The sequence below is a fragment of the Jaculus jaculus genome, chromosome 13 (genome assembly GCF_020740685.1).
Source record: "Jaculus jaculus isolate mJacJac1 chromosome 13, mJacJac1.mat.Y.cur, whole genome shotgun sequence".
In the NCBI taxonomy this organism is placed as follows: domain Eukaryota; kingdom Metazoa; phylum Chordata; class Mammalia; order Rodentia; family Dipodidae; genus Jaculus; species Jaculus jaculus.
In genome coordinates this window covers 24,887,502-24,897,766 of record NC_059114.1, presented here as the reverse complement: position 1 = coordinate 24,897,766, position 10,265 = coordinate 24,887,502, and the positions used below count along the sequence as shown (strand labels likewise).

At 44.4% G+C, this 10,265-nt stretch overlaps 1 protein-coding gene across 1 annotated transcript in view; it reads right to left on the bottom strand.

Annotated features, from left to right (window-relative positions):
- Window positions 1-381: 381 nt before the first annotated feature.
- Kdm2b (lysine demethylase 2B) overlaps window positions 382-10,265 on the bottom strand; it is a 131,303-nt gene continuing 121,419 nt past the window's right edge. The window contains exon 22 of the mRNA XM_045132118.1: window positions 382-1,649. Coding sequence (XP_044988053.1) covers window positions 1,468-1,649 — 182 coding nt within the window. The 3' untranslated portion in view covers window positions 382-1,467. The remainder of the gene's footprint in view (window positions 1,650-10,265) is intronic.

The following is a 10,265-nucleotide window of genomic DNA, read 5'->3' as shown; positions in this document are numbered from 1 at the left end:
TTTCTTTGAATATGTCAGTCCTCATGCCCAAGGCCACTCACCTGGGCAGAATCCAGCCACATTGTCTCCTGTGGGAGGTTGGGAAAATGATACCCATTTATCCTCCACTTTATTTCCCACCCCCCTCCAGGTCGGGAATCCCCTCTAGCCCAGGCTGACCTTGAACTTACAGTGATCTTCCTACCTGTCTCCCGAGCACTGGGATTAAAGACATGTGCCATCATCCCTAGCCTGCCCTCCACATTTGAGAAACTTCTAGGGAAGAGTAATGCAAAGTGTCTAGTTTCCTCTCCACACAATGTTGAGACTGCTGACCTTGGGTTTTACAATTGGATTTCTAGTCTTCTCCAAAAATAAAAAACAAACCTCAAACACCAAGTCTGTCTTTCTTTTTTCTTTTTTTTGTACAATTGTTTATACAAATTCAACAAAGGTAAAATTGCATCAGGGAAGGTATAGGAAACACCACCGTACAACAATGGCACTTATGGATGCAGAACTTTACAACTAGGAAACAGCCAGGTTACCAACCTAGATGAGAATCTTTAAAGGAGAAAGGAGGAAAGGAAAGGCTGTGTGGGTGCATTTATTCTACTTGAGACATGGCATCAATTAAATCTATGGAGAAGACAAGAGTTCATGCTTGGAGCAAAACTCTGCTGAGTGCAAAAGGTTTAAGTCGGAATTGTAAAATTTTGAGGAAAAGGTGAATTCTCTACTGAGGAAACTTGGCAGAGTATCTTACTTCAACTATAATTTTACGTTTATCCACAACATGCTCGTGTAACTTCTTGACATACAAAGTAGGCTCTAACTTCCAGTTAAGCATGCTTTTAAGGGGAAAGGTTACTGCCTCCTCCCCTGTCACACCTGGGCATATCTTTGTGTTCATGAAGTACAGGTTAAGTTCTCTGTACTTGAGGGAAACCAGGAAAGTTGGCAATCTCAAAACAATAAAAACACTGGTATGCATTCAATCTTGCATAAATAATTTTTAAACAATTTGTACAAAAATACTTCTGCATAATGTAAGATGTAACAAAACCAACCAAACAAAATGTGTCAAGACAGTTGCACATGTGGTATGTGGTCCACTGTATGTTGACACCAGAAGCCTTGGTGTTTCAAGGAACAAGGTGTCCATAACAAAAACACCAATGAAAGCACTAAGCTCACACCTGGAAGAGGATTTCTCCAAAGCCCATCCTCCTTGCCAATGGGAATGTCTTCTAAAGGCCGCCTTAGAAATGGTCCAGAAAGCAGTGCAGTTAGGATGCAGGAAGGCCAGAGGAAAGCATCTGGCTCATTAATCCCCAAATGGGTGGTTGAACGGCTTCTCCCTTGGTAAGACTTGCAAAATGGAATCATTCTGTGGTCTGTTGTTCCAATGGGAAATAAAAGCCCCCCTTTTTTGTAGTCCTTCCCCTCCCCAGTTATACTCCCAATATTTACATACTTGTCCCAGGACTAACTAAGTTTTTGCAGGAGTTTTTCTTCCACTTGTCCAAACTGGACACTCACAGACATTTCAGCTATAAACTGCTCACAGCCTTCCTTGGTGACTTGCTTGCAGTACCTCAGGTCAATGTGACAGATATTTCCACAGCGTTTGAAGAAGGACAGGCATTGGTCAGTGACCTTGTTGCAGTCTGCAGGAGAGGAAACCAGGTGAGGCACAGAAGATGCAGAATCTAAGGTCCCTCAACGCAGGCGCGCAGCACTGCAAATGGGGCGCCTCTGCTCCAGCCCTAGCTGCTCCCTTAATGAGGGCCATGTTCACCAAACAACTGTAAAGGTTAAAAAGATATTCATGACGAGCCTTTAGACTGGGCTCAGGGTGTCAATGGCACAGCAGTTTCAGGCTTGTGTAAGATCCTACCTAGTTTCCATTCTCAGAACTATTAAAAAAAAAAAATAGCTGGGTGTGGTGGCACACACCTTTAATGGCAACACTTGGAGGCAGAGGTAGGAGGATCGCCATGACTTTAAGGGCACCCTCCGACTACAGAGTGAATTCCAAGTCAGCCTGGGCTAGAGTGAGACCCTGCCTCAAACCTCTGCTTATCCTCACTAGTAATCACTTCCATTTCCTACGGAATGGAGTGGTAATTTAAAAAAAAAAAAAGGGGTGGCTAGAGGAATGGTGTAGTAGTTAAAGGTTCAATTCCCCAGGAACCACGTTAGCCAGATGCACAAGGGGGCACATGTGTCTGGAGTTCATTTGCAGTGACTGGAAGCCCTGGCATGCCCCATATTCTCTATCAAATAAATAATAAAATATTTAAAAAAAGGTATGGCCAGGATGTCTCAGGTCTCAGTGGTTAACTGTTTGCCACTCAAGCCCGAGTTCAAATTCGCAGACCCATGTCCAAAGCAGAACCTGTGGAAATCTGTAATTCCAGGATGCCTGGCAAGATGAGAGGCAGAGACAGAATTTCTCAGAAGCTTGTTGACCACAGCTGATGTGGTACGTACACCTAACAATGAGACCCTGCCTCAAATGAAGAATGAGAACCAACCCAAGTGTTCCTGTGACCTTCACACATGTGCTGTCATGTGTACACATGCACATCTACCTACACACCAAGTTTTAAAAATTTTTTTCAAGGTAGGGTCTCACTCTAGCCGAGGCTGACCTGGAGTTCACTATGTAGTCTCAGCATGGCCACAAACTCATGGCAATCCTCAAAAAAAAACCTCTTTTTAAATTAATGTTAAGGGCCAGTTGATAGAGTGCATTTTGAAGGGCTTGAGGTGGGTTGAGAAATGGGGCACTAGTCCTGATAAACATGAGCCAGGAAAACCTTCACGCCTGCCAATTCTTGGATGTGCACCAGACCATTTAGGCAAGGATCACCCAATCTCCCAAAGGCAGCAGGAATCTGCATGTGGACTAGATGGTGGCAGGAAGCTATGAGCTTCATGTGTAGAGCCACTGATAATGAGGGAAGGACAGACCGATGCTGATACAGAATTGCTTGAAGGGGCCCAGGAGATGGCTCAGCAGATAAAACACTTGCCACATAGCATGAAGAGCAAAATTTGAAGCTTGAGCACCCACATAAATGTTATGTGCGTGTGGTACCCTACATGTAATCCTAATGCCTGAGGCGTAAATATAGGGGATCACTGGGGCAGACTAGCTATATTGGCAAGCTCTGGGTTCAGGTGAGAGACACTGCCTCAGTAAAGGGAGGAGAATGGGCTGGAGAGATGGCTTAGCGGTTAAGCGCTTGCCTGTGAAGCCTAAGGACCCCGGTTCAAGGCTCGGTTCCCCAGGTCCCACGTTAGCCAGATGCACAAGGGGGCGCACGCGTCTGGAGTTCGTTTGCAGAGGCTGGAAGCCCTGGCGCGCCCATTCTCTCTCTCTCCCTCTATCTGTCTTTCTCTCTGTGTCTATCGCTCTCAAATAAATAAAAAATAAAATAAAAAATTAAAAAAAAAAAAAGGGAGGAGAAACCCAGTAGACCCTGGCTCCATAGACATGTGCCTACACGCATATGAACACACAAACACACACAAATCATACCAAAAGATGATTTACAAAAGCACCCCTATCTTTTAACCCCTTACATTCCCCCCAAATGGCTAACCTGCTGTATAATTATTGTAAGGCAAAAGTCAAATAATGGCTGGGGAGATGGGCTCTGTGGCATTAAGTGCTTACTGTGCAAGCCTGAAGGAGTTCAGAACCCCGCCCACATAAAAAACTGGACTACTTTTAGTAGCTCAGGAGCCTGTAATCCCAGCATGCCTGTAACAAGATGGGAGGCAGAGCCAGGAAAGATGGCCTAAAAACACAACAGTGAACAAGAGACCTAGTCTCAAGGTGGAAGGTAAGAACTTCCTCAGACCTCCACATACATGTGCATTCATGCACACATGTCAAATGATAAAGGATGTTGCATAATGCTAGCATACAATTCCTTTAAGAATTTTTTAAGCTGGGTATGGTGGCACATGCCTTTAATCCCAGCACTTGGTCAGCAGAGGTGGAAGGATCGCTGTGAGTTTTAGGCCATCCTGAGACTACATAGTGAATTCCAGGGCAGCTTGGACTCAGGTGAAACCCTACCTTAAAAAAAAAAAAAAAATTGCTGGACATGGTGAGGCACGCCTTTGATCCCAGCACTTGGGAGGCAGAGGTAGGATTGCTTGCTGTGAATTCAAGCCCAGCCTGAGATACATACTGACTTCTGGCCTGGGCTAGAGTGAGACCCTACTTTGGAAAACCAAAAAAATCTATGTGAGTAACAAATTTCAAATGGGAAACATTCTCTAAGAAAGTACTGCAAAGATCAGTGGCCTTTAGGCCAATGTCATAAGCTGTTCTTGCCTTATAAAGATTAAAGGCTTTTCTTTGTTTTTATTTTTTGGTGTGTGCTCATGGAAAGAGATCATGGTTTTCTTGTTTGTTTGTTTTGAATTTTAAACAATGTATTATTTAGGGGTGGGGACTGGTGGTGGTTGCCTTTAATTTCAGCACTGGGGAGGCAGAGGCAGGAGGATAACCATGAGCTCAAGGCCAGCCAAGGCTAGAATGAGACCCTGGCTTAAAAAAAAAATTGTTTGCAATCACAGGGCCTCCTGTCACTGCAAAGAAACTCCAGACATATGTACAACTTTGTGCATACGTAGATACTGGGGAATCAAACCCAGGCTGTCCAGCTTTCCAAGCAAGCACCTTTAACCACTGAGCTACTCTCTACCTTTAGGTTCTTTCTTTTTTTTCTTTTTTTTTTAATTCCTGATCTTTAAAACAATTTATTTTTATTTAAGAGAGACAGAGAAAGAGGCAGATAGTGAGAGAGAATGAGTATGCCAGGGCCTTTAGCCACTGTAAATGAACTCCAGATGCATGTGGCACCTTGTGCATCTGGCTTATATGGGTCCTGAGGAATTGAACCTGGGTCCTTTGGCTTTGCAGGCAAGCACTTTAACCACTGTGCCATCTGTCCAGCCCTTAAGTTCTGTTTTTTTTTTTTCCAAAATTTATTTGAGAGTGATAGAGAGAGAAAGAGGCAGATAGAGATAGAGAGAGGGAGAGAGAATGGGCGCGCCAGGGCCTCCAGCCACTACAAACTAACTCCAGACGTGTGTGCCCCCTTGTGCATCTGGCTAACGTGGGTCCTGGAGAATCAAGCCTCGAACCCGGGTCCTTAGGCTTCACAGGCCAGTGCTTAACCGCTAAGCCATCTCTCCAGCCCTAAGTTCTGTTTTTTTTTTTTCCCCGAGGTAGGGTCTCGCCTCTAGCTCAGTCTCACCTGGAATTTACTATGGAGTCTCAGGGTGGCCTCGAACTCATGGTGATCCTCCTACCTCTGCCTCCCAAGTGCTACGATTAAAGGCATGCACCACCACACCTGGCTAGGCTCTGTGTTTTTTTTTTTTAATTTTTTTATTATTATTATTTGTTTGAGAGCGACAGACACAGAGAGAAAGACAGATAGAGGGAGAGAGAATGGGCGTGCCAGGGCCTCCAGCCTCTGCAAACGAACTCCAGACGCGTGCGCCCCCTTGTGCATCTGGCTAACGTGGGACCTGGGGAACCGAGCCTCAAAGTGGGGTCCTTAGGCTTCACAGACAAGCGCTTAACCGCTAAGCCATCTCTCCAGCCCTAGGCTCTGTTTTAAAGCATCTTATTTTGTTACTTTTCTCATCTCTCGTCTCTGAAGAAAATAATCCATTTGGTTATCTTCTGAGGTATGATGGTACGTAAATGACGTCATTCTTAGGAAATGTGGTACAGTGTTTCGAACTGCTGTCTAGCTGGAAGGAATGAATGTGTTTGATACACTATTTTGTGTTCTATGTTTGAAAATGTTCAAAATATAAAATTGGGGTAGAACAAGAGACACATGACATGTCAAATGAGTTTTCCTTTTTTCTTAACCACTAAGCCATGTTCCTGGCTCATAAAGTAGAATTCTAAAGAGCTAAATAATCATTTAATTTAAAAAATAATACTTAGAGGGATACGGGAGATGGCTCAGCAACTAAAGGGACTTGCCTGTAAGACCAAGTTCAATTTCACAGTACCCATGTGAAGTCATGTAAAGCCTATGTTTTTGTTTTTCAAGGTAGGGTCTCACTCTAGCCCAGGCTGACCTGGAATTCACTATGTAGTCTCAGGGTGGCCTTGAACTTACAGCAATCCTTCTACCTCTGCCTCCTGAGTGCTAGGATTAAAGGCTTGCACCACGCTTGGCTATTTTTTTTAAACTTATTTTATTTATTTATAAGAGACAATGAATGGGTGTGCCAGAGTCTGTAGCAACTGCAAATGAACTCCAGATGCATGCGCCACCATGAGCATCTGGCTTATGTGGGTTCTGGGGAATTGAACTTGAGAGTCCTTAGGTTTTATAGGCAAGTACCTTAACTGCTAAGACATCTCACTACCCCCGGCTACTTTTTTTTTTTTTTTGAAGCAGGGATTCAATCTAGTCCAGGCTGACAGGGAACTCAACAGATTATTAAACGTATCTCATGATACCAAATTGTATACCAAAAGTGGTTGACATGGTAAATTTATATATACGTGGTGGTGCATGCCTTTAATCCCAGCACTCAAGAGGCAGAGGTAGGAGGATTGCCGGGAGTTTGATATCATCCTAAGAAAACAGATACAGATTGAATTTCAGGTCATCCTAGTCTAGTGTGAAACCCTACCTGGAAAAACAAACAAAAATTACCACACACACACACACACACGCGCGCGCGCGCGCGTGCGCGCGCATGCGATACAGAGAAAGAGGCAGAGGGAGACAACGGGGGCACTCCAGGGCCTTTAGACACTGTAAACAAACTCCAGATGTATGTGTCCCCTTGTGCATCTGGCTTATGCGGGTCATGGATAATCGAACCAGATCCTTTGGCTTTATAGGCAAATATCTTAACTGCTAAGCCATCTCTCCAGCCCTAGATGGTAAGTTTTTTAGTACATGTTTTATCATTAATTTTCCTTTTCCTTTTTTTTTTTTAAGAGAGAGAGAGGGGAAAAAAAACACTTGCTTCACCTTTGTGCATCTATTTTACATGGGATCTGGAGAGTCAAACATGGGTCCTTAGGCTTTGCAGATAAGCACCTTAACTGCTAAGCCACCTATCTAGCCCTCATTAATTTTCTTCAATCCCAGAGCTTGGAATGCTGAGGTAGGAGGATCACCACCAAGTTCAAGTCCACCCTGAGACTACATTGTGAATTTCAGGTCAGCCTAGGCTACAGTGAGATCCTACCTCTAAAAAACCAAAAACAGGGCTTAAGAAATGGCTGAGCCTAAGGATCCCGATTTGAGGCTCAATTCCCCAGGACCCACATTAGCCAGATGCACAAGGGGGCACACGCATCTGGAGTTCATTTGCAGTGGCTAGAAGCCCTGGCACACCCACTCTGCTCTCTCTGCCTCTTGCTCTCAAATAATTAGTTAAAAAAAAAAAAAAAAAAGGCTTAGTAGTTAAGGAGGTGGCCTACAAAGCCAATGGACCCAGGTTTGATTCCCTGGGACCCATGTAAGCCAGATACACAAAGGGCACACACATCTGGAGTTTGTTTGCAGAGGCTGGAGGCCCTGATGCACCCATTCTCTCTCTCCCTCCCTCCTTGCCTATTTCTCTGTCAAAGGAAAAAAAAAAGCCATAAAGCCAGCAGATGCCTGGACTTCATTTACAGTGGTTAGAGGCCCTCACAATGCCCAGGCCCATTCTCTATCTGCCTCTCTCTCCCCCAAATACATATTATTTTAGAAAGTCAGCAAAACATGGTGGCACACATCTATAATCCCAGACTTTAGGAGGCTGAAATAGGAAGATTGCTGTGAGTTTGGGGCCAGACTGAGACTACATGGTGAATTCCAGGTCAGCCTGGGCTACAGTGAGACCCTATGGGGGCAGGGAGGGGAAGAGGTGCCGGGATGGGACTGGAAGGAGTTGGGAGAGGCAGGGCTGGAAAGATGGCTCAGTAGATAAGGGCACTAATGGAGGAAGATAGGAGAATGCTACTTTTAGGCAGTTTCAGTTACTCTGAGGCCAAGAGAGACCCAGGAAATGACAGCCCACTTACCACCTTGCCCTGGCACAAGAATGACACTCTTGGCCGAAAATGGAACTCCTGTCTGACCAAAACTGATCTGCAGTGCTCTTGTCCATAAAGGCTGCTCTCTTCCTGTCTCTCTCTCTGCTCTCTTCACTTGGCCACAGGGACACAGTGAGTCAAGCTTCCTTGTCACCCAGGAGGCAGTGGGTGGGGGGTAGAGGGAGGGAGAGCATAAACTACTACTTGTTCTAGGGGAACTCGTCCGCTTGCCTCTGCTTTATAGTTAGAGTAACTTCTCACTTTGATTCCATGCATGATTTTCCTCTGCTCTCTGAATCTACCACATGGGTGATCTAACTCTAGGTCTGCTACCTGCGTAATTTCTTTAAACTTGGGGTAACCACGAACGTAACTTACTTAAATTTTTTTTTTTAATTTGAAAGAAAGAGAGGGAGAGAATAGGTGTGCTAGGGCCTCTAGTCACTGCAAATAAACTCCAGATGCATGTGCCCCCTTATGCATCTGGCTTATGTGGGTCCTGGGTCCTTTGGCTTTGCAGACAAGGGCCTTAACCTCTAAACTACCCCTCCAGCCCGGGAATGTAACTTTCTTAATTACTAATTTCTCCTCTGAAATTCTTGGACTGTACTTTAATATTTTCTCTCAAGCCTGACTATTTGCTTTCTTAACTTCCTTCCACAGGAAAGCACATGGCAGATGGCACATGTGTTCCTTCTGTCTCCCTACATTATACAACTAAGTTCTATCTTCCATTGCTTGCAGCTCTACCTCGTCTTTCCTTGAAAGTCTCAGTCTAACTCCCTCCATGTGCTTGAGGTGCTACTCCAGTTTCCCCCGAAAATCTTGCTTACTCTTAAATGAACTTATGAACTATGCAGTATTCTCATATGAGAGCATGTTTCCTACTTCCCATGTGTTTATGACTTTGCTCTGGGCTCCCAATTTCTCTTAAATAAACCTCACAAGTTGTGATTTCTTTATCCTCGAGTCCATGTAATTATTTATTCATTTATTTTTGTTTTTTTGAGGTAGGGTCTCACCCTGGCCTAGGCTGACCTGGAATTCACTATATAGTCTTAGGCTGGCCTCAAACTCACAGTGATCCTCCTACCTCTGTCTCCCATGCACTGGGATTGAAGGTGTGCGCCACCATGCCCGGCTCCTCCTTATTTTTTAAAACTTTATTTTTATTTATTTATTTGAGAGAGATAAAGAGTACAACAGGGCCTCCAGCCACTGCAAATGAACTCCAGATGCATGCACCCCCTTTGTGCATCAGGCTTACGTGGGTCCTGGGGAATCGAACCAAAGTCCTTTGGCTTTATGCCTTAACCGCTAAGCCATCTCTCCAGCCCTCATCTTTATCATTCTTTGTTAAAGGTAGGACAGAACCAAATCTTAGAGTTCATAAGTTTGGAGGACTCCCTTTGGAACTCCAAAAACCCTGCACCACTTACTTGTAAAGTCTGAGGATTTGGGTTCCATTCCCCAGTACCTATGTAAAGTCAGACACACAAAGTGGAGTATGTATATTGTGTTTGCAGTGGCAGGAAACTCTGGTACATCCTGTCTCTTTCTCAAATATATAAATAGAAGAAACCTACACATTTTCCTATAAAAACAAAAAGAAAAACCAAAAAGCGTATTGGGGAAATGGCTTAGTGATAACAGAGTATGGTGTCTCACCTTTTTTTTTTTTTTTTTTAATTTTATTAGACACAGAGAGAAAGAGAGAGAATGGGTGTACCTGAGCCCCTAGCCACTGCAAATGAACTCCAGACTTATGTGCCACCATGTGCATCTGGCTTATGTGGGACCTGGAGAATCAAACCAGGGTCCTTAGGCTTTGCAGCATGCGCCTTAGCCGCCAAGCCATTTCTCCAGCCCATGTCCCACTTTCTTAACCAGTAGTGGACCATATCAGCTACAGAGCTGGCCAGCCAGGCCAAAAGTGCCAACTGGGGGAAACCAACCGTTTCTGGTTGGTTTGAGGCATATTCCACAGGGAGGCATTCCTGCCAGGTACTGAAAAACTAATCAAAGGCATAAGCCTTAGGGGGTAAGTACTACTGTTGTCTGGCAAAATGGATATATTACGCCCACCAAACTGTCTTCTAAATACTTGTGTCCATATATTAATGCTACTCTTATTTTCAGTTAGAGAAGCTTCTCTTTTGTTTCTTTATTTTGTTTTTCAAGGTAAGGACTT